The sequence below is a fragment of the Bos indicus genome, chromosome 22 (assembly GCF_029378745.1).
Source record: "Bos indicus isolate NIAB-ARS_2022 breed Sahiwal x Tharparkar chromosome 22, NIAB-ARS_B.indTharparkar_mat_pri_1.0, whole genome shotgun sequence".
NCBI lineage: Eukaryota > Metazoa > Chordata > Mammalia > Artiodactyla > Bovidae > Bos > Bos indicus.
Window position 1 is genome coordinate 48251745 of NC_091781.1, and position 26208 is coordinate 48277952.

The window sequence follows — 26208 nt, forward strand, 5'->3', positions numbered from 1 at the left end:
AGGGGCCCGGGCAGGAGGCCCCGCCCCCTCGGGCGCTCCCCGAGTGCCCGTGTCTCCTTCGGCAGGTGCGTCACCAAGGCGCTGTTCAACGCACAGTTTGGGAGCATCTTCCGCACCTTCCACAACCCCACCTACTTCTCGCGGCGGCTGGTGCGCTTCTCCGACCTCTACATGGCCTCCCTCAGCTGCTTGCTCAACTACCGCGTGGACTTCACCTTCTACCCGCGCCGCACCCCCCTGCAGCACGAGGCGCCGCTCTGGATGGACCAGCTCTGCACCGGCTGCATGAAGACGCCCTTCCTCAGTGACATGGCGCACATCCGCTGAGAGTACCTTTATTGTCTGGATCAGGCCCAGCCCCACCTGTCCCGCCCTCTCCGGGCAATAAAAGCCGTCTCCCTCGTGCCTCTGCGTCACTTCACCTCGAGGATCCTCTGTGTGTCGGGGAAGTCCTCCTCCAGGACCGAGTCCTGAGCGGGCGGCTGTCGGTTAGTGTCTGGGCCGAGGCTGGGTCCCAGGTCCCCTTGCCACCCCCCCAACCCCACTCACATCAAAGGGTTCACAAAAGGCCTCGTGGCTACCAAAGACCGGGTTAGGGACGGAGACCAGAGGTGGGCTGGTCCCTTCCTGCCACGGGGAGAAGTCGTCAGCAGCAGCATCTTCTGCCTAGAAAGGCAGGTGAGTTGTGAGACCTTAGCAGCCTTGCTGGCCCAGATCCCACACCTCCCTCAGCCCCCTGCCCAGCTACCTGGAAGGCAGAGAAGCCAAAGCCTGCGGACCGGCTTCGGCCACGAAAGTAGAGGGCTCCGGCCACCAGGCCAAGGACGGCTCCAGCAGCCACCACAGCCCCCACGCCCGCTGCCACAGGCGGGGCCTCTGGGGCCACCACTGCCCACTGCAAACAAGGAGAGCGTGAGGGACCCGGCCGCAGCGGCCCCCCACCCCTCCTCGCCTGTCCACGCTCAACTCACGGCCTGCGGGGGCGCCAGCAGGGGGCTGGCCAGAGTGTGGATGATGCCATTGAAGGCCAGGATGTCCCACACGATGACGCGGCTGACCACAACTGCCCCTGGGACCTGTAGGGAGACTGGAGTCAGGCCCAGTGATGATCAGTGAGGGCTGGCCAGCAGGGCAGGAGCCACCTCCAGACTCACTTCAGGGGCCCGAGAACTGTTGCCGGGGCCCAGGTTGCCGATGACGAGGCTGAGGCCCGAGTGCGCGGGAAGCAGGGCACCCTGGCTCGCGTTGGCGCTCAGGAAGGTGGTGTTGGAGGCATGCAGCTCCAGGTCTGGACCGCTCAGGGTCTGTGGGCACAGCACAGCTGTTGTGGACCAAGCACAGCAAGCAGAGTCAGGCCCTGTGCTCCCCACACTCCCCGTTACCGTGTTGTCGGTGAAAGCTTCATCGACAGGGACGAAGAGCGTCTTGTAGGTGCGCTCGTCATCCAGGAAGTCCAGAAACTCGAGACCCCTCGGGGTGGCATTGGCGTAGCCCAGTAGCATCTGGGGATGGTGGGACACAGGGTTGTGGGTGGGTTCCCTCCACAAGGATCCCCGCTGCACCACACCCCTGGCCCCTGGATACCCCATAGAAGATTGAGAAGTTGGCGGTAGTGGCCAGTACATCCAGCAGCTTCCCATTGCACACGCTGGTCCCATCGCCCACGAAGCCATCGCGGCATCGGCAGGCCACGTCTGCAGGGAAGGCAGTACAGTGAGTGAGTGGGTCAGCGGGGAGACAGAAGCGAGCGGGCTTAGGGGCGGCCGTACCTCGCATGCGGAAGCAGTAGGCGTCCCAGCGCTCCGAGAGGTTCTCCCGGGCGCCCAGGCTGACCACGCCCACCTGGCCGTCCCCACAGTCTGCCGTCGGGAAGACGACGGGGTGGGCAGCCGAGCCATTGGCCAGCCAGCCCACAAGGCAGAGGTGGAGGCCCAGCTGTAAGGGGAGAAGCGGAGGCTGAGACCCAAGGCCCAGTTCAAAAGGGCCCCCACAGGCTTGGCTTCAGACTCCCAGGCCCCACATACCTGCTGGGCAGCAGAGAGCTGAAGGAGAGAGGCAAGAACAGCTCCCTGGGCCCCACAAGCCGCCTCGGCCTCTGAGAAGTTCAGGCCATAAGGGCCACTGGGGGCCTGGAGGTGAAAGACACCAGCTCGCTTCTCTGCAGAGGGGAGGGGTGCATGGTCAGTGGGCCATCACCCGGTCAAGTGAGGGTGCGGGGAGGGGGCGGGGAAGCACACCCTGGAAGTGAAGGTCAGTGCACACGGCGTCTGCGTGACAGGGAGGCGGCCGGTCCAGGCAGCGGTCCACGGGCGGCTCAGGTTCCAGCAGACACTGCAGTCCATCACCCACGTAGCCGGCGTGGCACACACAGCGCCGTGTGTTCTGGGGCAGGAGAGAGGTGGGCACCCTTCGGGGCCTGGGGCAGCCAAAATCGGGGGGACCCCCCCCACCCGGTGGCTTGGCTCCCCCTGCTCACTGGCCCAGTGTTCAGGCAGTCGGCGTGCTCACTGCAGCCCCCGCGGAGGCCATCCTCACAGGGGTTGCGGGCCCGGCAGCTCCAGCCATCGCCCTCGTAGTCTGGCCAGCAGATGCAGGTGACCGCTGTGCCCGCCTGGCTGCAGTTGGCATGCTCGCTGCAGCCACCACGCCCATCCTGGCACAGGTTCACCACTGGAGGTGGGGAGGAGGGTGTTGGACCAGGTAACGGGAGGGGATGGGAGGGGAGTGGGCGCTCCACCCCTGCTCACCTGTGCACGTGCGGCCGTCCCCTTCGTAGCCCAGGCTGCACTCACAGCTGTTGCCAGCGCGGCACACGGCCTGGGGTGCGCAGGGCGGAGCACACACAGGCTGCAGCTCTGTCCCCCAGGGCCCACCCCACACATCAGGTTAGTGGCTGCCCTCCTGGACTCCCTTCCATCCGAGTGTGCAGTTGGGGCACGCACTGGTGTGTGCAGGGTGGGCACAAACACAGGGCCCACTCACCCAGCTGCACCTCACAGCGTGGCCCCGTCCAGCCCTCATCACAGAAGCAGGAGCCGGAGCCCCCCAGGCCCTCGTCACAGCGGCCGTGGGAGGTGCAGTTGCAGGCTGGGGAGAGGGACAGGCAGGATGGTGTTGGCACACGGGCCAGGGGGGTCAGGGAGCAGGGCAGGGCCGGGCAGCACAGCCTACCTTGGCACAGGGGCCCAAAGGCTCCCGGGGCACAGAGCTCACAGGCCGTGCCGGCGAAGCGCGTGTGGCACCTGCACTCCCCGCTGCCGCTCATGCCGTCCATGCACGAGCCGCGCTGGTTACAGGGGTTGCTGGCGCCGCCAGGGCAAGCTCAGGGAGGGGATGAGGAGAGAGGTGAGGTCAGGCCTCGTCAGGAGCCCCGCACATGCACCCCCAGCCCCCGTGCCCTGGAGAACACCTGGACCCCTAGCCCAGTCCACCAGGTCCTGTTCCACCTACACCCCCACCTCTGCTCAAAACACATTCTCCTGCAGGTCCACTCACCCCAGCCTGACCACCCTGAGCCCCTTGCTGTGCTCCCAGCCGTCTTGGGGGCTGGGAGGCCCGGGCGGCAGAGTCTGCAGCCTCGGGACACTCACCTCGGCACTCGCTGCCGTAGTGACCAGGGCAGCAGCTGGGCTTCCAGGTGGTGGTGACACAGTTGCGGTAGCAGCCCCTGCCCAGGCCTTGGGGGTGACCCCAGTGGCTGGGCCGGGTCCACACACTGCGCAGGGCCAAGGAGTGCAGCGGAGGGGACGTCCAGAACTTGGAGAAGTAGCGCCAGCAGGCCTCAGGGCTGCCCTGGGCCAAGAGGAATCGGGCTGCAAACCTGCGCCTGTTGGGCCCTGCCCAACCCCACCACCTAGTGCCCAGCCCCTTACCTGCTCCTGTGAGCCCGGAGGGCAGGGGGGTTCCAGCCCACAAATGCTGCAAACTTTCTGCGAGGAGAGGAAGGCAACACGGCAAGTCGAGTGGGTGGACAGGACAGTGCCAAGTGGCCTTGGCACCCCCCTCCGCGTCTGGCCTGTGGCCTCCCTCACCAGCCACAGCGGTCGGGTCTCAAAGCGGTCACAGCGGGCACCAAGGCCAGGCGGCTCCAGCAGCTGGTCAATGCCATAGGCCAGGCCCCCCTCAAAGGGCAGGTGTCGCTGCACGATTCGGGCGGCGTCCTCTCCCACCGTGAGCGCGCCCTGCCGGGGAGGGGTGTGCAGTAGGCAGGCGGCGTCACAGGGATACTGCAGCCCCCACTGTCCAGGCCACTGCCTCCTGCCGCCCTCATTCAAGCATCCTCCCCAGACTCACCGGCCGTGCATGGCTGCAGGAGAAGGAGATGGGGGTCCCATGCATGGTGCGCAGGGGGCCCAGGTTGGGCAGGTCAGATGCCAAGGCCTGAACACATGGAGCCCTGGTTGGAGCTGGGTGAGCAGCCTGAGGGGCAGGCAGTAGGGACCACGCCCTGGGGGTGCACCTACCTCGACGTTGCGGATCACGTGGCCCCGCAGAATGGCTGCCAGCTTGTCACGGTGGTCCTTATGGTAGAGCCAGACCTGGCGATCAGGAGGCAAGGCTTGTAGGGCGGAATCTGTGGGCCACAGCATGGTGAGCGGCCTGTGGGAGGAATCTTGAAGCAGGGGCAGGAGGCCAGCCATCTGGTGAGAGAGGAGGTGTGGTCACAGCCCCGGCCGAGGCCAGTGGGCTGATGGAGGGGCCCGGGAGAGGCTCCAGGGACCCGGGTAACCTTCCCACCAGCCACCTCCTCTGTAGCCATCCCAGGCCGACAGACATGTACATACATGTGTGTAGCCAGGTGTGCGGGCACGTATGAGCACACACACTGAAAAGCTCACACGGGGGCAGTACCGTCACAAGGCCACTGAAGATCTTGTAACCGAAGGTCTCTGCAGCAGCAGTGAAGTTTCTCTGGGGACAGGGGCTCAGTGAGCAGCGAGGTCAGGAAGGGGGTGAGGGAGGGTCCCAGGCCCGCAGCCAGGTCCTACCCGCGGAGCTGGGGCAGCATCAGCTTCCCAGTGCAGCACTTCCGGCGGCAGCAGGACACGGTCGATGAAATGCAGGACACCGTTCACAGCCTCCTGGTCGCTGCTCACCACGCGTGCAAAGTCGTTGATGTAGATGTTGCCCTGGGGGTGGGCCCGGGACGGAATGAAGCCAAGTGGTTGGGGGCCTGGTTGGGCGAATCTTGGGGAAGGAAGTGGGCAGGATCAAGGCAGAGCGCGGGCCTCGCCTCCTGCCCAGGGAAACAGCTGTTGGATTTGGCTGGTGGGAGCCCCACGGACACGGGGCCACACTCAGAAGTCCTGAGCCCAGGACTAGCCCCTGGCTGGTAGTAGGCAGCGTCCAGGGCTGGTGTCATCTCCCTGTCAGTAAAGCCAGCCTGGGAAGGTGAGAGGGTCTTGAAGGCACGGGCGCAGGGCCCAGGCGAGGACCCTGAGAGCAGTGGAGTGCTGGTCTGTGGACAGCCCGCATCGGGGGTGGGCGGAGCTGGGCCTACCTCCCTCTCGCTGAAGCGCAGCGGATGCCCCGAGAGTGCGGTGGCATAGCCCTCCTCCAGCAGCTCCTGGCTTCGCAGCTGTCGGCAGCCAACAACGTGGTACCGGAACACAAGCTGGCGGTTGGCACGAATGCGGGCCAGCTCGTCCTACAGTGGGAGTCACAAGGGTGCAGGGGCCTCACTGCCACCTCTGTGCCCAGGTAGGGCCCACAGCCCAGCAGGCCCACCCCACCCCAGCCTTGCTCCAAGGGCTGAGTCACCTGTGACATGTTGGTCAGCAGATCTGCATGCGGCACAAAGACTGTGAAAGGCCCGTCCCCCTTGAGGTCCTTGTATTCCTGAGGGGAGAGGGTAACAGCTTGAGTGGGAAGGGCAACTTGGGACCAACTTGAGGCTTCTACTGATTTTCCAGGAAAGACCTGGACTCAGAAACCAAACCAGCAGCCAGCTTCTGACCAAATGAGACTATCAAGGCTCAGAGACAGGTGGGACCTGCAGGTCAGAGAGACCCAGGCTGGACCAAGGATGTGGAGGCCAGCTGGTCACTCACCAGGAGATGGAGGCTGAAGAAGGAGGCGTGCTTGTCCCGAAGCAGCTCCTGAGGCAGGGAAGGCAAGGGTCAGCTCAGAGTTTGGTCGGCCTGCAGTCAGGGCTGGTGCTTGTCCCAGCACCGGGAGCCCAAGGTCTGGCCAAGGCAGAGACGAAGAAAGGAAAGCCAGGGCAGTCTGCTCTGGGATCAGAATGGGTTTCATGGACCGTAACTGGGTCAGGCCCAGGTGGAGTCAGGATCAGGAGCAATAGCCAACACCATGGCTCAGGCCCATGGCGGGCACTGCCAGGGTTGGGTCAGGGCCCTCCCTGGGCATCATTACCAGGCTGATGCGGGCTCGGCAGGTGAAGCCATCCCCCACGGTGCGGACTGCGTCGCAGGCACAGGTCCTCTGGCCATCCCCTGTGCTTTTGCACACGGCATAGGGGCTGCAGCCTCCGTTGTTCTGCGGTGGGGACAGGAGAGAGGCAGCGGTGACTCCCAGCCCTCCTCAGCCGTGACCAGCCCTGGGGAAGGGGCCGCGAGCTTCCCTGTCCACACCCCAGAAACCCGTTTCTTCCTGCTCACACCTGACCTGGTGGCGAAGGTGGCTGTCCCTTCAGAGGCACTCAGGACCCCGCTGGGGCTCAGGAAGGCTGGGCCCCCCCTCCCCGGCCCCTCCCTCTTGGACGCTGGGGGTGCCCTGGGGGCCTGACCTGGGAGCAGGGGTCCAGGAGCACACAGGCCCGGATGCCATCCCCACTGTAACCTTCGCGGCAGCTGCAGGAGACCTGTCACAGATCCCAGTCAGCGGGGCTGCTGGATGGAGGCGCACCCCTCCGAGGGCCTGGTCTGAGGAGCACCCGCCCTGTGGGGACGGCCCAGCCCCAGTGCGCGGCTCCCCCAGTCATCTCACCTGCTGGGGGCCTGTGGGGATACACTCGGCATGCATGTGGCAGCCCCCATGGCGGATGAGACAGCTGTTGGCTTCTGGGGGAAGAGGCGCTGGGATGAGGGGTAGCCCCTCCGTCCGTCCGTCCGTCTGGGTGCTCTCCCCCTACTCTGAGCACCCACACTCCCGTGCGCCCCTCAGCCCGTCCTGGTCTGACTGAAGCCAGACCCTCAGCCCGCGTCAGCCAGCCTCACCCCGGCACAGCTCCCCGTCGCCCGTGTAGCCGTCCAGGCAGGTGCACGTCCGCTGACCAGGTGCCACGGTCGTGCAGTTGGCGTGGGGGGAGCAGCCGCCATGGTCACGCGCACATGGGTCCACCGCTAGGGGCAGACGGGCCGAGAGAGCCGTGAGCGGGGCGGGGGCGGGGCAGACGGGCCGAGAGAGCCGTGAGCGGGGCGGGGGCGGGGCAGACGGGCCGAGAGAGCCGTGAGCGGGGCGGGGGCGGGGCAGACGGGCCGAGAGAGCCGTGAGCGGGGCGGGGGCGGGGCAGACGGGCCCAGAGAGCCGTGAGCGGGGCGGGGGCGGGGCAGACGGGCCGAGAGAGCCGTGAGCGGGGCGGGGGCGGGGCAGACGGGCCGAGAGAGCCGTGAGCGGGGCGGGGGCGGGGCAGACGGGCCGAGAGAGCCGTGAGCGGGGCGGGGGCGGGGCAGACGGGCCGAGAGAGCCGTGAGCGGGGCGGGGGCGGGGCAGACGGGCCGAGAGAGCCGTGAGCGGGGCGGGGGCGGGGCAGCAGGGACCAGGAGCAGGGCAGGCGAGAAAGGGGAAGGCCAGGGGGAGGGTGAGACCCCAGAGGGGACAGAGACTGGATCTAAAGGGCATGGAAAGGGCTCTGGGGCGGTGGAGTGGCTGGACCTGAACAGGAGACGCCATCACCCGAGTACCCCGCGGCACAGACGCAGACAGGGGCTGCAGCCGAGTCCTGCACGCAGCTGGAGGGGACGGCGATAGCTCAGGCGGGCCTGCCGGTCCCCCGCCCTGGCCCCAGCACCCCCGCCCACTGGCCCCAGGGCCGAGCTCACTCACTTGGCATTGGGGTCACACTTCTGCAGGCACTGAGGGCCACTGATTTCTGGGAGGGTAGGAGGATGATGGTTGTGACCATGCGGACCCTGGAACCACCTCCCCAGTGCTCGCCCCTCTCCCTGGGGGGCTGCTCCTCACTCTGGTCACAGCGGAGGCCCTGCCAACCCACGTTGCAGACGCAGCTTCCGTCCCCGCGGAGGCCCTCCTGGCACAGCCCATGGGCGCAGTCACACACTGGGAGCAGGACGGGGTGGGGGGGACAGGCATCAGCCGGTGCCCTGCTCTGGGGTCTCCATCCCCGCTGCCCCTGGCCGGCGTCCCCACCTCTCCTGCTCGCCCCCCGGGTTCACCTCCGGTGCAGTTGGGCCCGTAGCGGCCCAGCTCGCACATCTCACAGGCCGTTCCGTGGAAGCCCTCATGGCAGCGGCACTCCCCGCTGCCCAGGAGCCGGTCCTGGCACTGCCCATGGCCTGAGCACACGCCACCCAGACCCCCCGGGCACGGCTCACACAGGGTGCCGAAGAAGCCAGGGCAGCAGTCAGGCACCTGCGGGGAGCATGAGGACGTCAGGGGGTGGGAAACCGTGGGGACGGCAGGGCCGGGCATCTTGGGGCCTCAGAGAAACGGAGCCTGCCCTCTACAAGCCTCTGCAACAGAACTGAAGGAAGGGCCAGGCCGGACCCCACGGTGGGGGGCGCAGTTGCCCCACTGCTGCCCCAGGGCTTGGCTGGTGCAGTCAGCTCCAGGCTGAGCCCTTTCTCCCCCTCTACACCCCCAGTCCCTGGAGACGTGGCCTCAGGGACACACACTGGCCCCTCCAACCTCAGCCCTCTCTCCCTTCCCCTTCCTCCAGGCCGTGGCTTCCTGGCTTCATCTGTGTCCCAGCCCTCACCACTGCCCCTGAAGCCTGATCTGGCCTCCTGCCCTGCCCCCCTCCCACCTCCTCTCTGGTCAAAGTGGGGGGTGGGGTGGGGGGCCTATTTCAGGGCAAACCTGGATCTTCTTGGCACACGTGTATGAACAGCCCCGGGAGAAGGAGTAGCCAGACCGGTAGACACAGCTCTTCCTGGGGGTGTCCTGGAAACGGGACAGGCAGAGGGCTCAGCCAGCGGTCAGGGAGGGGCAAGGTGGTGAATGGGCAGACCGACAGACTACAGTGATCAGCGGGTGAGACAGGTGAACAGGACAGATAGCAAAAGGGTCAAAGAAGGACCAGGACAGACCCCAGGAAGAGAGGGTGGGTGAGACCCAGACGTGGGCCACAGGCTGAGTGAGTCTGGGTGAGGCCTCCTCTGGGCAGACATGACCCAGGCCTCCGGGCCTCCAGGCAAGTCGAGTGGCCCACGCTGTCCAGGAGTCCATGCCCGGGTGAGCAGAGCTGGGCTGGGGAGCCTGGACACCTCAGGCGCGTGAGAGCCAGTGGAGCAGGGACGGAATGAGCCGGTCCCCTTCTCACCTCCAGCTGGTAGCCCTGAGTGCAGCGGAATTTCCGGCTACAGTTCACACATTTCTCCTGAGGAGAAAGAGGGCAGAGGATTAGGCAGCCCTGAGGCGGGGGGCTCCAAACTCACCTGGCCTCCTCGGCGGGCTAACAGCTCTCCCACCCTCCCCAGGTGCCCCTCCCACTAGCCAGCGCTGCCCGGCCTCTTACCCGCAGGGCCTCTGCGTGGCTGTGCAGGCAGCGGCTTGAGCCCACCGTCAGGACCCCCGACAGGCCGAAGAGCGAGCGGCCAGGGGCCTGCAGCACAGGGCCTTCCAGCGGCACATGGTTCACCTCGGGCTGGGGTGGGGGGCAGAGGCTGAAGCCCTCTTCCCACCCCCTCCCCACCCTTACCTCAGGGGCTGCAGGCCAGGGAGGTGCCCCAGATCTGGCGTAACCCCATGGATTAGGGGGGTCTCCCGGGATGGGCCGTCCCTGGACCACAGGCTGGAGGTGCCCAGGTGGGGGAACTCCAAAGGAAAGGGGTGTTCAGGAGCAGGGTGCTGGGGGCAGGGTCTCCTTTGCCCACCCCCTGCCCAGTGCCAACCTGGCCACTGTGGTTGTAGAAGACAAGCCAGTGGGCAGGCCCCAGGAGGGAGTTGCGGTGCCCCCCCTTGCCCAGGGCCTCTGTGGAGAGCGCCTCGCCCAGGATCACGTGGTGTCGCACAACGTCCGAGTCCTGGAGCGAGGAGGAGACGCTCAGGGGCCGTGCGATGGGAGGCTGGCCCGCCCCCGGTGGCCCCAGTCCCGGTGGTCTCACCAGGCTGCTGCTGTTGGCCTGGGCCTCCAGAGAGCGGTTGGTTGGCACGAAGATGGTGTAGGCGGTGGCAGCCTCAATCTGGGGAACCAGCCTGTGGCGCTAGGGGCAGGGGGCAGGTGTCAGGGGTGGCCCGCTCGCCCTCAGGCCCCGCCCTGGGAGCCAGCAGCCCGGCCACAGCCAGGGGGAGGGCACCCCTGACCAGACGCCCCCTCCGCCCGCCCTTACCTGTAGCAGCTCCCGGAAGAGGTGGAAGGCAGGCACCGAGTCCAGCTGCTGCAGCAGCCCCTGCCCCCCCAGCACATCCCTTCTTGGAGGCAGTAAGACCTAGCACGGAGCACGGGAGCTGGTCAGCACGTCCCTGCCCCCTGCCCTGCCTAGAAGCGTCCCTGTGCGCATGTCCCCTCCAGCCATACCTGGCTGAGGACGTGGAGGACTCCATTGGTGGCAAGGAGGTCAGCCACGTCCACGCTGGCATTTTGCACCCAGACCCTCTGGAAGGCAGCAGGGAGAGCTCAGGAGACACAGGCAGATGCTTAAGAGTGGGTATAGCACCAACAGAGGCCGCTGGCCACAAGGTGCCCAACTGACCTGGACACCCTCTCACTCAGCACCTACCACATGGGCACACAGACCCTCGCTGGGGCCCAGGCATGAGGGGACAGGGGTGCATATGCAGACCACGATGGACAACCCCCAGCCGGGCACTCATTCCGGCAGCAAATGTGTTCTGAGCACAGCGTCTGGGCTCAGCCCTGGCAGGGCAAGGAGACCCTGGGCTGAAGCCTGCAGCCACCACTCGAATCGACCCCATGCCCATAGGGCCCCTTCTGCCCAAAGCCCACCACATACTCCACTGACGTTGTGAATCTCCCAGCGTACGGTGGGGTTCAGGGTGGATACATTCTGCCCGTGCAGCCGGGCCAGCTCCTCCTCGGACAGGGCGCCCTGGAGAAAATGGGCCCTGGGGGAACACAGTTTAGGGGGGCCGTGGAACCAGGTTAGTGTAACCTATACACTTCACCCCAAAGGGTGAACACATGCCAAGTTGAGGACCTCTGGGAAGGGGCTGGGTCTCGCATGAGAGCCCCCTCCAAGAGCCCAGCCCTGGCAGCCCACCTGACCAGCTGCGGCAGCAGCCTTGGCTGAAGCCAGAAGGCCTGGTCCTCGGTGCTCAGCCGACGGATGGCAGACTCCGAGGGAACCAGGGCTGTGACTTGGCTGTCGGCAGGAAGAGTGATGCCGGCCCCCTGTGCACGTGGTGTGTGGAGGTACAGGAGTCATGAAGGCAGCCACCGCCTTGAGATCGCCGTTCCCAGCCTCCTGGCCTGCCCTCCACCCCCTGCTGTTACATGGCCTGGATGTGAGTCCCCAGCCCAGCATTCCACCCAATCCTACCTTAATCCACTGGTAGAAGACGGAGAAGTGGGCGTTTGCCTCCAGCTCCTGAAGGGAGAGAAAAAGCTGAAGTCACCCGTCTAGGGCCAGACTTGAGCCCCTTCCCAGGGACCCTGAGCACTGCCCCAGCGCCCTCCCCACCCACGAGAGGACTCCTGTCGGAGAGCAGGGAACCACTCACCTTGAGGATGTCTCCGTAGCAGCTGAAGCCATCACCCCCATAGTCAGGAGGACATGTGCAGACCCGCTGGCCTCCCCCCACTGCCCGGCAGGTGGCCTGGGGTGGAAGGGCAGACACGGCCTCCATTCAGCACCCGATGGCGAGCAGGATAGCACCCCTGGCCATCTCTCCATTCACCCCGGCCCATCCACTTGTCTGTCCACCTACCCACCCCTCTCTCTCCACCCAGTCTGTGTTCAAGCGGCTCCTTTGCTGGGCCTGGCCCTGCCCCCCAAGACCAGTGAGCATTTGACATGGGTCACACTGACCCACCACAGCAGACGGGGCAGCCGGGAGGCCCTGGACCCTCAGGAGAGGCCTGAGCTGAGAGCAGGAGGAGCTAGCCAGGCCAAAGGTGTGGGGCGGGGAGGCGTGTCGGGCAGTGGGGATGGAGTCTGGGCAGGGGTGCAGCCTTCATAAGGCGGCATCAAAGCTATCTTATGGGCAAGCAGGTGACAGGGTTCAGATTTGGGATGCAGAAGGATCCCAATCCTGACCGGAGACAGGACACTGCGGGGGCCAACCTCCCCCAACCCAGATGCCTCCCCTGGGCACGGAGACCTCTCAGGGACCCCCTCACCAGATCATGGCACCCCCCGTTGCCCGCCCGGCAGGGATCAATGGGGCTGCACACGTAGCCATCTCCCGCGAAGCCCAGCTTGCACGTGCACCGGCTCTGGAGATGGAGAGGTTGGGGGCGGGGAGCCTCATCGCACCAGAAGCACAAAACCCTTTCCTCCCCGACCACTCAGCCCTCAACGGGCGAGCGCCTCTGGAAAGGCCTGTTCAGACCCCGGAGGAGCTTCTCCCAGCCCCACCCTCGGAGGGTCAAGTTCCAGTGCAGAGACTGAGGCCCTGAGGGGGAGACTGGCTCTCCGGAAGAATCCCAGGAAGTGATGCTGTCAAGAGGGGCCTCCTGTGCAGCCTGGGGCCCGGCCAGGCTGCTGAGGTCTGCAGCCCGCGTCCACATTGCAGGGGAGGCCCCCCGGATCTCAGCTGCCCCTCTCTGCATGTTGGGGGCACCTCCAGCTGCTTACTCCATCCTCAGCTCTGAACTTGAAAGCTCCTGATGGAGTTCACATCCAGCTCTCAGGTCACCTGAGTGCCTCTGCTGAGGCCCCATGGGTGTGGTCCAGGAGCAGAGGGAGCCCACGGGTCCCTGCGCCAGCCCGGACCACCCAGAGGCTGACCTTGACACAGCCAGGCCTGGCCTCCTAGCTTGCATGTTCGATTCTTCAACGCTAGCCAGTCTGCGGGCTCACCAGGCCTCACAGGCCTCACAGGGAAGGTTTCAGGTTCTGAGATCCTTTGACTGGATTCTTAGACTCCCAAGTCCCAGAGCTGGATGTGCACGAGTCTACAGATTTTGGGATGTCACTCTCCTTGGGCAGGGGTCTCTTCGAGCTTTTGCTCAGTACTGAATCCCTACATCTAGAACAGTGACTAGCATGTGACAGGTACCTGGTGACCTGTGGGAAACCAGCGAGCGAGTGGATGAGCTACTCATCATAAGACAATGGCCCCAGAGGCCAGTTAGAGCAGAGAACTCGTGGATTCTTGGTTATGAGAGTCCTCACCCCTGAGAGGCAGGAGTCACAGCCTTCTGGTCTGGGAACAACACTGCCCTAGACTGGCACCTTCCTCTCAAACTATTGTAACCATCATGTTGGCGTCTAGCACCTGTCCGCTGCTTTCAGATTGTACAACTCAACATTTCAGAACTGGATTCGCATCGTGTCTGAGTTAAGACCCTGAGCTTGAGTTCTTAGAGTGGATGTTGCTAGAGTCAGATGAGCTGGGGGGAGAGTCCCCCACGCCCACCCCACCCTGCTCTCTTGAGCCTGCCAAGCTCACCTGCCCGGGTCCCACATAGCTGCAGAGGGCATCAGCATGGCAGCCGCCTCGCAAGTCCAACTCACACTCGTCAACAGCCACGCAGACACGACCGTCCCCACTCCAGCCTTTGTGGCACATGCAGTGGTGGGCGCCCCGGGCCCCAGGGACACACTCAGCCTGTGAGAGCCATGGATAAAGGACTCAGGGTGGCAGGCTGGGGACGAGGGAGTCCCGCCTCTAGCCCATGGGTCAGGCCTTCAGGGCAGGGGCCAGGCTCACGTTCTCCGAGCACCCGCCGCGGTCTGGGCGGGAGCAGGGGTCGCTGGGTGTGCAGGAGAAGCCGTCACCCTCAAAGCCATCCAGACAGAGACACCTGGGGGTGGGTGAACGAAGGGCCTCCAGTGAGCCTCAGGGAGCTCTGAGCAAAGCACGGTCACGGCAGGCAGGGGAGCAGACAGGGAGCCCACGTCCTCACCTGGAGACACCCCCCTGGTTAACGCAGCGGGCATGTGGGTGGCACTGCTGGGCTTGCTCCGTGGACCCACAGCTCACCGTGGACTCGTTGCAGAAGCGGCCGCTGAAGCCTGGGGCACATGTGCCATGCTGGCACACCCCCCCACTGCCCGGACGGTTGTCACATAGACCGTGGACACAACCGCAGTCTGCAAGGAGCAGACGGAGCAGGGAAACTGAGGCAGAGGCATGGCTGGCTGGGAGCCAGGACGCAGCTGGGCAATGCTGGGACTGGAGCAGCCAGAAAAGGTCTGACTGCAGGGTCACAAAGTCAAGTCATCCCAGACTCGAAAGGAGAGGGGAAGAAACAAGAACAGAGCAATTCGTTGCTTACAGTCACCCTATTCTAGCTGCCCTGCTCCCAACACCATCACAAAGTTCTTCTGTGTGTCTGACCTAAACCCTTCATGCTTTAGATTGAACTGTGGTTGTCTTTCCAGCATGGATCAGACACCTGCTTGTGTTTCCAAAATCTTCTCCATGATCTGTGGCCTGAACCCTTTTTCCTGAGGTTCTATTTCATGTCTTGGGAGTCCCCAGCCCACCTTGCAAGCAGACCCTTTATCTCCCTGGCAGGGGGTCTTGGCCAGGACCACCCACCTTCCTGGCACTGGTCTCCATGCTTGTTCGGGTTGGAGCAGATGTGGCAGGCGATGCCCTTGTAGTCTGGGAAGCAGAGGCAGGCCCCGCTGCCCTGGACCCCATCGCTGCACTGGGGGTGAGCAGGAGGCAAGAACAGTAGCCGGGAGGTGATTATCCACACCCTCTCCCCTAACACCCCTTTCTCCCCACAGCCTAACTCTGCACTCCTGCTCCTTGCAGAAGACCTCCTGCTGGAAGAGACCATGAATCACAGACGCTGCCAAAAGAACCAGCCCCCTAAAAGGCACCTGGCCCTGGAGGGTTCACGGGTGACTTCTGCTCAACCTAGGCGCCCCTATCCCCCCACCCTTCATGCCAGGGCAGGAGAGGACTCACGTTGCCTTTGCCATAGCAGGGGTTGGAAAAGCCCCCAGGACACTGTAAACAGTCAGGCCCAAAAAACCCTTTGCAGCAGCCAGGTTTCTGTAAGAGAACACATCTGAGGGTCTGTTGGGAGCCACGCTGACCCCCAGGTCCAGCTGGCTTCTGCTCTCTGGTCCCATGTCTGCAGCAGGGGGTGGCCGAGGCCCCTCTGGGACCCCTTTTCCACCCTTAGGATGCAGCACAGCTCTCTGAGGATGGCAGCCCACCCAGCCATCCTGGCGGGTGCCCCGGGTGCCCCAGTGCCCCGGGTCGCCAGGGAGCGAGCGTCCCATGCCCAGGCTCACCTGGATGGTCTGGTTGCAGTAGTAGGCGCAGCCCTTCTTCAGGACGTTGAGCCCAGTAGGGTCATGGATGTAGACACACTCCTCAGGAGAGATGTCCTGGGTGGGCCGGGCCAGGCTGGTCAGCAGGCAGGGGTCCTGGGCCGGCCCCCTCGCCAGGCAGCCCTGGTCAAAAGACCTCACCCCCACCCCTGGGCCAGGCACTTCTGCTGTCAGCGGAGCTGTGCCTCCAGGGCCAGCCGAGTCTCCCAGCCCAGCTTCCCCACCCTGATCCAGGGCAGAAACCTCACTGGGCAGTCAGGAGTCAGCCCCCAAGGACCGGGCCAGGGGATGCTCACCAGCTTCACGCTGTTGGGGGGGCACGTGCTGGTGTTCAGGGCTTGGCAGTCCACACAGGAGCCCTGGGCAGGGCCGGGGGAGGAGAGGAGAAGGCTTAGTCATGGTTTATTTATTTAGCAAACCCTAAGATGGTGGCACTGAGCCAAGACCTGAGATAGGAGAAGAGTCACCACAGGAGGGGGCTGGGGAGGCGGGGAGGGGGCGTTCCAGGCAGAGGGAAGAGGGTGAAGGCCTCGTGGTGAGAGAGCTCGTGTGAGAGCAGCCGAGGCCTGGGCGGGGAGGCTGGGAACAGGGTGGAAAGGCATGAGTGATGGCCAAGGGCCTGTCAGGAGGACTGCTGAGAGCTGGGTGGGGGACATCCAAGCCAAACTGTGGGGCCTACGTCCGAGCCCCAGAGCCACCCACTCTCTAGAGGACTAGACAGAGGCGCCTCTTCTCCCTGGAAGATGGCCCCCACACGAGCGGCACTCACCGCCACGACCGCGTGCTGCTCCTCGTTGCAGAGCTTGGGCAGGATGGGCAGGATGGTCGGGGGCAGCAGGACGCCCTCCAGCATGTGGATCACGCCGTTGGCAGCCAGCACATCTACTGTCCGCAGGGGGACCCCCTCAGGTCCCAGCAGGATGCGCCCCTGTGGCAGAGCCCAGAGTGTACCCTCGGCCTGGCTCCCCTCTGCACTCATCGCACTGTCAAGGCCCCCCTGCCAGCCACCTCGTCACTGCCCCCCGGCAACGTCTGCCCTGGCAGAACCGCTCCAGCCTCCACTCCCTGATCCATGAGGTTTCTGCCACACAGAGCCCCCCGTTTGCTGGGACCAAGGAGAGGGATTTGGGCTGTGCCTGCTCCCACATGACCCCCACAGGGCCTGCCTGGGCTCAAAGGGCTCAAAGCACAACAGCAGGTCCGAAAGAGGCTTGACACTGGCTGGTCATCACCAGCCCCTCCACTGGTCCATCCCTGTGGCGCTCACCTCCTCTGAGATATTCACAGCCAGGATCTGGTTTGCCATGGTGAGCACCCGACCCTTGGAGAGGAGCTTCTCAACAGTCAGCTGGGGTGGAGGAAAGGGTGGCCTTAGGCCGGGCACTGGCCACAGCTTGGGGCCATGCCCAGTCCTGCCTAGGTGACTTGCGGCTACCACCTTGGTCCCCAGACTTTTCCCTGTGCTGTAGAGTCCAGATGGCAGTGGGGAGGAGGAGGCAGCCCAGGGGAAGACCGGCCTCTGCAGACAAATCCTCTGAGGGCCCAGAGGCAGGTGTCAGCTGGCCACCCTCCCAGAGGACCTCTCACCTGGCCGTGGTTGTAGACGTGGTACCTCACCAGCTCCTGCAGTTTGGAGAGACCCTGGCAGGAGAGAGGGGTCTTGGCTGCTCAAGGCTCTGGGCCCTGTATCCCCAGCCCCCTCTCTCTCATGAGCTTACCGCCGTGAAGAGGTAGACCAGGCGGCCATCCCGCAAGCCATCCACTGCCTCATTGCTGGGGGCAAAGACTGTGAAGGGCCCGGGCCCATCCAAGAAGGAGGGCAACCCGCAGTTCTGTAGTGGGGAGAGAGAGGTAAGAGGCCAGCCCTTACCTCTAAGTCCTGCCTGGGCCCTGCGGCGCTCAGTCTGCAGGGAACGCCACCAGGAGTAAGTGGGAGACACTGGCAATGGGTTCACGCTACCACAGCTGCAGGATGGGGATGGGCAGGTTCTGGGACAGGGGCGTGGGCCAAGGCCCATCCTACTCCAGAAACCCAGGTCACTGTGCGGCTACATTCTGGGCACTGAGGGATCCTGGCCCAAAAGATCAGACTTTCCCCCAGACTCACCTCCAGGATGGTTTCAAACCGGCTGAACACCTCATTGGAGGCAAGGATCTGGCCGATGGTCCTCTGTAAGAAGGCATGAGCGTGAGGGCCCAGAGGGGAAGGTGCTCCGCTCCAGCCCTGCCCAGAGCTGCTGAGGGCCTTCTCTGAACTCAGCACAGGTCAGAGGTCATCCAGTGGCACAGGGCTGGGGGAACAATAGCTTACCTTGGGGTCCTCAGGGAGCTCTGGTGGGGGCTGCAACCGCAAGGCAGTGACGACGTGGAAGAGGCCGTTGGCTGCTGGGTAGTTAGCCTTGTGGATGGTGAATGTCTGCTGCGGCTGGTCTTGGTATTTGTAGGTATATTTCTGACGAGACATGAGATCATTGGCTCAGACTCCAAACATCCACCCCTTATCCTAAGGCTCTGTCCGCCTCCACGCCTCCTCCTGGGCTGTGTTCCCCACCTGTGACTCCTCTGGTCTCCAGGCCGGGGCCCCTGCTTACCCTGAAGCGGCTGAAACTGACAGTGATCTCCTGCCCGGCCAGCGTCCACCACCGGCGTGGAGCCTGGGTCCCCGCCTCCTCCAGCATGTGCTGGCCGGCGATGATGTGCTGTCTGCACAGCTGCTGGGCGACGGATGCCTGCGGGCACAGGGGCAGGGGTGCTGAGTGGGCCCAGGGCAGGCGGTCCTCTATCGTGCCACCCCACCCAAGCAATGGGAGGACAGGGGGCCTCCCAGGGCTTGGTCCCGAGTGCGCGGGTGGTGGGCACGCTCTCCAGGCCCTTCAGCCTGGGGCGGGTCCAGGGAGGAAGCGGGAGCTCACGTTCATAGTCCTGGAGGAGACGAGTGGTGCCAGCACGGTGAATGGGCCCGACGTGCTGAGGATCTCCCGGCAGCCCTGGTCTGGGGGCAGGAGGGGGCACGTCAGAATGGGTCTAGGAGGCCCTCAGGCATTAGTCCTGGGTCTTGGAGCATTGTTGGGGGGCGGGGGGATGTTGGGGTAGGTCTCGGGTAAATGAGGACATCGGCATCTGGGGGGCTAGCTCCCACCTCCATCATGCACCCCAACCCAGTCCATGCTCTGCTTCTACAGCTCTTGGGCAGAGAAACAAGGCATCTCCGGAGAGTCCACCCAGGGTGCTGGGCGTGAGGGGTGGGGTCTCTGGCAGGTGGCAGGGTCACGCACCCAGCATGGCAAAGGTGACTCTCAGCCGCAGTAACATGCTCGTCTGGCTGGCCTTCTGCACCTCGTGGAGCAGGTGTCCGTAGCAGGCACGCCCATCCCCCACCTCACCCTCCTTGCACACACAGCTGGGACATGGGTAGAAACCAGTCAGGCTGGGGGCCATGGCCAGGCTCCCCCTTCCAACCTTCACCCACCATCCACACAGGCCCTGAGGTTCGCACGGATACACACTCGCCCCGGCCCAGCAGCCCTCTCCGCTGTCCCTGGGGCCCAGCCCGAGGCCCCCGTGCTCACCTGGTCTTTCCATCAGGGGTCACCTGGCAGGTGGCTGAGCGGTCACAGGAGAAGGCGGAGCAGTGGGCGAAGCAGCCCGCGGAGCTGTCGTGGGCAATGCTGACCAGGCCTGGCTTACATAAGCAGGAGGCCTGGCCCGCCCAGCCGGGGAGGGTGGGGTGACACCACATCCATGAGAACCCAGAGATCTCCGCTGGGCCCCCACGGCTGCCCTCCCAGATGCAGGCGGTCATCCTCCTCTCATTTTATAAATGGGGCAGCTGAGGCTCCCAGAGCCGTGACAGACCCACAGCCAGAGTGAGTGGGGGAGTGCTGGGGGCCGCCAGCTCACCTGGCCGGGCTTCCTGTACAGACACAAGGTGGAGTTGCTGGGGCAGCCGCCGTTGTTGGTGGTGCACGGGTCCTGGGGCAGACACACCGTCCCATCCCCGTGGTAGTTCTCAGGGCAGCGACACTGGGCCTGCCCTCCAGGGCCCACAGAGCACTGGGCAAGCGGGGAGCAGGGTGACGGCCGGCAGGGGTCGGAGGCTGCGGGGGCACAGAGAGAGCCCACATGAGCCGGGCCCCCAGGAGCCCCGCCCTCTGCAGCCTCTAACCAGGATGGCCCAGAGACGGGTGAGCAGACTGATCCACACCTTGGGGACGGGCCCTATTTCCCTCCCTCAGGGACAGCTCTCCCTCCCTGAAAATGGCCAGATTGTACTCGCTGCTTTAAAAGGATGCTCGCCCCGAGCTGGGGCCCCGGCCTCCTCTAGACCCCTGACTTACCCCGGCACTCATGACCCTGCTGCGTATAGCCAGGCAGGCAGCTACAGGAGGGGGCCTCTTCAGAGCACTGGGAGTTCCGAGGACAGTTCAGGGCCTGGCAGGCGAGCAGCTCTGAGTGGAGAAGGGAGAGGATTTATTGCAGCAGCTCCAGGTTCCAGGCTGGGGAGGAACACTGGAGCGAAGAGGCTCTGCCCACTCTGCTGTGTGACCCTGGCCAGGGCCCCACCCTCTCTGGGCCTGTGGGCGGTGAAGGTTTCAGATGACACCCCCTCCCCCAGCCAGCTGTGAGCCTCTCACACTTAGAAGGAAGCCGGCTGCAGGCAGAGGTCCCATCCTGCTCTGGCTGGTGAGGAGTGCCAGCCCAGCAGCTGCTCACCCTGGTCACAGTGGGCTCCAGTGTATCCAGCGAAGCACAGGCAGCTTCCATCCCCGCGCGGCCCGTGGCGGCACACGCCGTGTACACATCTGCACACTGGGAGGGACACGCAGGGAAAGTGGGATCCCGGCCCCCCCCCGGCAGGCACACGGGGATGTCGAGCCCCTGCCCTCTGCATCTCCAGAACTCAGCGCCCGCAGGCACAACCTCCAGATGACAGAGGCGTGGGGCAGGACCACAGGGGAGGTGGGAGCCCAGGGCAGGCACCTGGCCTAGTCTGGGGGCTCAGGGAAGGCTTCCTGGAGGAGGCCTCCAAGAACAGCACGTGCAAGGGCTAGAGATGTGACCAAGCAAAGCTCGTGTCCCCAGAGGAGACGTGTGAGGCTGGACGGCTGAGAGGGAGTCTGACAGCGGTTGGTTGGAGGGACTGGGTCCACACTGGCCCCCAAGTGGACACCGGCCCTACCCTCCTGCTGGGCCAGCGCTCACCTGACTGGCAGTCAGGCCCAAACCGGTTGGGGTCCCGACACTCCTGGCAGGCTGAGCCACTGAAGTTCTCCTGGTGGAGAGATGCACCAAGTTAGTGCAGCCCCTCACGATCACCCCCACCCAGTGCCACCGGGCCCTCACCTGGCACACGCAGGTCCCATTCCCGTCTAGGCCATCCAGGCAGGTCCCGTGGCCACTGCATGGGGTCTCGGCACCACCAGGGCACTCTGCGGAACCCCCCCCCACACAGAACTCAGGTCTGTCCCAAGGACCCCCAGTTCACCCAAGCCCAGCAGCTCTGGGCAGCCCCAGATGTGGTCCCTCCCTTGGGGGCAGCCGAGTCAGGTGGCCAAGCTGTGCATTAAATGAGCCAGATGAAGGAGCATGCCAGTGGGCGGGGGCGTGAGGAGCAGGGCTGGGCACCCCCATACCATAGCACTGGGACCCCCAGTAGCCCGGGCAGCAGGCCTTCTGCACCATGTCCTTCCAACACTCCAGGCTGCAGCCGCTCATGGACAACAGAGAGTCCCCCAGCTGGACCTCGTATCTGGGGACCAAGGATGGGCAGGGTGAGGTGAGGACTGCCCCCTGCAGCCCCCGGCCCAGCCTCCCACCCTGGGTTCCGTGGCTCTCACTACTCCCCCATCCCTTCCCTCCTGGCCCCGAGCTGAGCACAAGGCCTGGCCCGCGGCGGACGCTCAGTAAATAGCGTCAGGCCCGCCTCCTGCTCCTTTCTCCCTGCCTACCTGCCTCACTGGAGGGGCCAAGAGATATGTAGATGAGTGAATCCCTGCCCTCACTCCCCAGGCCTGCCAAGCCCTCTTGGTCCCCTACCACCCCACAGGACACCCCTGGAAGCAAGCGATGGTGGGGATGCACACCGGCAGTCCTGTGAGATCTTCTCCGGGAAGGCCCGAATCCAGCCCAAGGGACACACTCGCTTCTTGATGGCGGGGCATGGGGTGCAGGGTATGTGAGTGACGAACTTGGTCTTCACATCGCAGCGTTTGGACCGGACCTGGCCCAGGGGCAGGGTTTGCAGTGAGGGGCCTGGACCCTGCACACAGCCAGGACTCGTGGTCACAGCGAGGCCGAGCACCCCTCTCCAGGCGCTGGTTCCCCATCTGTTCATCGAGGAGGTCCTGAGTCTGGGGGGGCCCTGCCTGTCACAGGCTGTCCCCTGCCACAGTGCGTCCCTATGTCCCCAGCCATGCACCTCTGTCTTGGGGCCCGGAGGCACACACAGAAGCCCGAGTCTCTGCCTTCTGACATAAAGGGCATCTGGCGTTTTTGTTCCATTCTGGGTGATTCAGAGGAGGAAACTGAACCCCGGGCAAGTGGCCCTCGCCGGTAGCCACTCAGGGACTTGAACCTAGGCTCTCAGCCTAGTGCCAATTCTCACCTTTCATTTAAACACAAACGCTAAGTGACAGAGATACACTGCCACACCATGCCCCAGCCCCACGCAGGACGAGAGCTTCAGCCACATGCCGCGGGGCTGCCCGTCCAGCTGGCCCCCTGCTCTGAGCACATCCCTCGCTCTATGCTGACCGCCTCCGCCAGCCGAGGGCCCTGCCTGCTCCCTCAGGTCAGAGGCCCAGCAGCCAGCACCACGCCTGCAATAGACCCACACGAGCAGGCGTGTGGGAGGGAGTCTGAGTTTGGGCCAAGCGGCCCCAAGCCCTGGTCCAGGCCTAACCCACGACCCCACATGCCAGCTGGGACCCAGGAGGCCACTGCCCATCACTAGGCGGGCAGTGCTGGCAGTGAGGGAGCTAGAAGGACCCATCCCGGGGAGGCAGCCGTTGAGTTGGGACCTGCAGGATGCATGAAAACTGATCAGAGACAGTGCTCCTGGCAGAGGAGACAGGAGAGGCAAAAGCCAGTAAGTGGGAAGAAGCAAAGAGCCGCGTGTGATGAGGCAGAGACAGGCAGAGGGGCTCGGGCCAGGCCAGCGAGGGGAGGTAGAGTCCGGAGGAGCGCCGGGACTCACTTGTGTTTTCAATGGGTCCTCTGACTGCTGCATGGAGAACAGAGCAGGGGCCAGGGACGAGAGTTATCCAAGTGCCAAGAAAGCCCTCGAGTCCCACCTGCTGGCCTGTCACAGCCCCCGCAAGTCCACCAGCACCGGGGCTACCATTACGGCAACAATGTTCCAGCCTTCTCCAGCACTGACCCTGAGCGACACTCCGGCTGCCAGGGGAGAAGAGACCCCAGGGAGGAGCACTTTGATGAGGAGAGGCTTTAGGGACTTGAGGCCTGGCCTGGAGACGCTGAGAAGTTCCCATCTGAAAAATGCTGAACACACTCCAAAGGGAGTGAACCCAGAATCTCTTTTTCCTAGAACACATCACAGATGTGCAGCTCCCCAGGCGAGAGAAAAGGAGAAATAGCGCCTGAGCCCTTTTCTGGCAAACATGAAGGGCCCGGGGCCTCTCCCCACTGCTGCGATTTGGCCTTTTCCGCTCCCTCTGTGGTCTGCAAAGAGGGAAGTTGCTGTAGGAGGCCTCAGGCTGGCTGTAGGCTGGATGCTGTGGTCTCATTCCCCATCCTGACACTCGGGCTTTGCTGACCCAGAGAGCAACTAGGAAGTTGGGTAACTCCCAGCCAGGCAGCTGCTGGCTCAGGGCAAAGGCTTGGCACGCAGCTGGTTCCCCTGAGGACCACCTGGCCAGCCAGACACAGCTGCCAGCACCATCACCAGGGGCCTGGGGACCAGCGAGAGGGCACCGTCCTTACTCCTGGACAGAGGGGGTTCCATTAAGTAGGGCACGAGTTACCAGTACGGGAGGAAGCTGGAGCCTGTGCCCTGCTGGTGGAGTGGATACACATTCAGGAGATGTTGCATCTGTAAATCGGTGATGGATGGATGGATAAACCAGTGACCAAATCACACCTCTCTGGGACCTCACCAGAGGTGGGCACTCAGGCCCCCTCTGCCTGGCGGCCTACAACCTCACCACTCATCCCACTGGGTGGAGTGCAGCTGGATCCCAGCCGAGTGCTGAATCAGATTCCCTTCTTCCCGAGGGCATCTCAGGACCCGTCTGAGCCGGGCGGGCACTGCCCCCCTCCCTGTCCTAATCCAGAACTGATTCTGCAACGTCTGCTTCCCACAGAGACACTGCTGGGGAAGTTAAGGAGACACGAGGTGTTAAGCTTGTTGAGACAAGATGAAAGAAATTCCCCCAAGCTGGGGTCTAGGGCCCAAAACCCAAACTCCCTCAAGACCAAGGGATCTCCAAACTTCTCCTTGTTGTAGATCAATGTCCCTCTCCCCTCAAACCCCAGCTGAAGCCTGCAGATTTCACTTGCATCAGCATGTGCCCAGCAGAAGGGGCACTGGCAGAGACTTGAGTAGGCAGGTGCTAAGCCCCCTCCTCCAGGAAGCCTTCCCTGACTCACTGCCTGAACCTCCATCTGGCAGAGTCCTACTCCTCACTAACTGTGACCCATAAGTTATCCGTCCCCTCAGAACTTCAGTTTCCTAAGGTTCACAGTGAGTCTCATGCTACACAAGATGCCGAGAGTGCTGAGAGGCCAGCGTTGACACATTCCTGACAAAATCCCCAGGGCCTACTTCCCTTGCCCCGGCTGGCTGAGCCCCAGGCCCAGAAGGCAGATTTACAGGTGGTCTGTGACAAGAAAGGGCCTCCCAGATGATGCTAATGGTAAAGAACCCACCTGCCAATGCAGAAGACTAAGAGACACGGGTTCAATGCCTTGGTCGGGAAGATCCCCTGGAGAAGGAAATGGCAACCCACTCCAGTATTCTTGCCTGGAGAATCCCATGGACGGAGGAGCCTGGTGGGTTACGGTCCATGGGGTCACAAAGAGTCAGACACAACTAAAGCGACTTAGCATGCAGCACACATGTGACAAGGAAAAACTCCCAGCCTGAGTATCCCCCCAAAGACCCCTGTCACAAGAACATGAGGTGACCTTTGAAATTCCCTTGTGTTATACACATGACGAAACTGAGGCAGGGAGGGAGCCAGAACCACTTGCAGGGCTCAGCATGGCCTGAAACCCTTGGCTCTGCCACCATCTCCCTAACTTTTTCAGCCTCAGATCTGCCCATCCCCAACCCTGACCTGGCCCTGAAGCTGGGGAGGCCCCTCTCCCCGCCCCTCCTCTGAGGGACCACAGGCAAATGAGTGAGCCCCGTGGTGGCACGGGGCCTGGGTCCCCACCTGGTCCTGCCTGGCAGTGGGGCCCTGGGCAAGTCCTCGCCCTCTTGGGACCTCAGTCTGCCTGTCAGTGATTCGAGGACTGTCACCACGCCGAGGGTAGGGGGCTCTTACAGAAACTCCAGTCGGGATAACGTCCCCACAGTGGGGCCTGGGCGGATCTGCAGACAGGCAGTCCGAAGGGGGCTTGTGCACGCAAACCCGAAGTCGTGCCTTCGAACCCTGTCAGCTCCTTCCTCGTAGCCGAATCGGGACTCGCAGAGCGTGGCTCTGGAGCAGGACCAACCTGTCTCTATAATCCCTGGGCCTTGGCTGCCTCAGGTGGAGAAAAGGGCCCGCTGCTCGGGGACTGGGAAGATTCGAAGGCATGACGTCCCTGTGCCCAGGGCTGTGTACTTGGCGAACACAGGGTTGTGTTATTAGATGTGAGGGTGTGACTGGTGGCTGCTGTTTGCCCAGGAGGACTGGGTATGCATAGACCTCACTGTGCTTCTGGGCACTCTCAGGGCAGGACACAGGCACACACACAGGTGCACACACACCCAGCATGCCTACACACAGCCTCTCAGACTGTGAGCCTCTCAAGTCTGTCAGCTCCGCGAGGTTGGGGGTGATCACATCTCCCACCCTCAAGCCAGGGCCAGAGAGAAACCAGGCCTTATTCCAGGCAGGGGGATGGGCCTGGCTCCATACCCCTAACCCTCAGGCTGAGGAGCCCTGGGAGAGCTGCCCACACCACCTGGCTGGCTAGCCAGAGACAGGAGGGAAGGCTGAGCTTCCCTGCCACCCCAAAGCATTGAAAACACAGACCTCAGCCTGGGGAAGTGGGCACAAGAGCCCAGCCCTCCGTCCGGCTCAGAGAAGGTCAGACAAGCAGCAGCTGCCATGTGTGTCACCAGCCCCGTGCCTGCTCCACGAGCACACCCTCCCTGCTCCCACCATGGCCAGGAGAGCCTGGATATCACGCCCCACCGATGACCAGCTCATACTCACCTTCTGCTCCCCAAAGAAGCTGGGGCCTGCCAAGCAGAGAGCCAGGAAGCAGAGCAAGAGGTGGCCGCGGGGCCCTGCCATGGCCAATGGCGGCTGGCGGGCACGTTGTGCGGGACAGAATCAGGGCAGCGGTGTGGGGAACGAGCTCTAGGAGGCAGGCACTTCACTAGCAGGCAAGACGGGGCGGGCAGGCGCTTTAAAAGCAGCCGGGAGGCCCCGCCAGCTCCCCCCCACAGGAACCCGCCAGGATTTCCTCCTGCATATCA

The 26208-nt window shown here is 64.0% G+C and overlaps 2 protein-coding genes across 5 annotated transcripts in view; one reads left to right on the plus strand and one right to left on the minus strand.

The window, feature by feature from the left end:
* The window catches only part of NT5DC2 (5'-nucleotidase domain containing 2), a 52677-nt gene extending 52272 nt beyond the window's left edge, over nucleotides 1–405 (plus strand). The window contains exon 14 of the mRNA XM_070776567.1: nucleotides 66–405. Coding sequence (XP_070632668.1) covers nucleotides 66–327 — 262 coding nt within the window. The 3' untranslated portion in view covers nucleotides 328–405. The remainder of the gene's footprint in view (nucleotides 1–65) is intronic.
* Nucleotides 320–26133, minus strand: STAB1 (stabilin 1). 4 transcript variants are annotated; one of them, XM_070776560.1, is made up of 70 exons: nucleotides 25943–26133; nucleotides 24444–24563; nucleotides 21641–21777; nucleotides 21191–21306; nucleotides 20901–20986; nucleotides 20760–20829; nucleotides 20271–20366; nucleotides 19895–20005; nucleotides 19458–19654; nucleotides 19127–19257; nucleotides 18833–18957; nucleotides 18470–18549; nucleotides 18149–18286; nucleotides 17869–18009; nucleotides 17665–17727; nucleotides 17276–17389; nucleotides 17145–17198; nucleotides 16825–16905; nucleotides 16327–16485; nucleotides 15854–15916; nucleotides 15519–15614; nucleotides 15187–15273; nucleotides 14809–14920; nucleotides 14171–14357; nucleotides 13975–14068; nucleotides 13714–13872; nucleotides 12440–12535; nucleotides 11821–11916; nucleotides 11640–11687; nucleotides 11361–11491; nucleotides 11094–11205; nucleotides 10658–10735; nucleotides 10470–10568; nucleotides 10245–10343; nucleotides 10032–10163; nucleotides 9656–9784; nucleotides 9461–9517; nucleotides 8998–9081; nucleotides 8355–8550; nucleotides 8143–8238; nucleotides 8005–8050; nucleotides 7834–7910; nucleotides 7176–7301; nucleotides 6946–7019; nucleotides 6746–6820; nucleotides 6373–6495; nucleotides 6051–6098; nucleotides 5761–5838; nucleotides 5501–5647; nucleotides 4989–5129; nucleotides 4852–4911; nucleotides 4464–4640; nucleotides 4294–4380; nucleotides 4032–4181; nucleotides 3873–3929; nucleotides 3591–3792; nucleotides 3172–3321; nucleotides 2983–3087; nucleotides 2748–2855; nucleotides 2477–2670; nucleotides 2238–2382; nucleotides 2025–2158; nucleotides 1770–1935; nucleotides 1585–1694; nucleotides 1383–1502; nucleotides 1155–1304; nucleotides 972–1076; nucleotides 749–895; nucleotides 550–666; nucleotides 320–470 (listed from the first exon to the last, which is right to left on the minus strand). In XM_070776560.1, exons 1-70 carry the CDS (start codon nucleotides 26021–26023, stop codon nucleotides 414–416), a joined length of 7827 nt encoding a protein of 2608 aa, XP_070632661.1. In that variant the 5' UTR covers nucleotides 26024–26133; the 3' UTR covers nucleotides 320–413. The 4 variants fall into 4 exon arrangements, with proteins under 4 accessions (XP_070632661.1, XP_070632660.1, XP_019840257.2 ...); XM_070776559.1 differs by having other exon boundaries at nucleotides 21641–21816; XM_019984698.2 differs by lacking the exon at nucleotides 24444–24563 and having other exon boundaries at nucleotides 25943–26132.
* Nucleotides 26134–26208: the final 75 nt, after the last annotated feature.

Bases quoted from the DNA above. Each gene is read 5' to 3' on its own strand.
- STAB1 (XM_070776559.1), bottom strand. From the start codon at position 26,023: ATGGCAGGGCCCCGCGGCCACCTCTTGCTCTGCTTCCTGGCTCTCTGC. The intron at 21,817-24,443 runs GTGGGTTCTTTA...GGCTGTGTGCAG, and splicing joins TTAGTCTTCTGCATTGGCAG to GGTCCAGGCCCCTCACTGCA. The intron at 21,307-21,640 runs GTGTGCATCCCC...CTTGGTCCCCAG, and splicing joins AAGATCTCACAGGACTGCCG to ATACGAGGTCCAGCTGGGGG.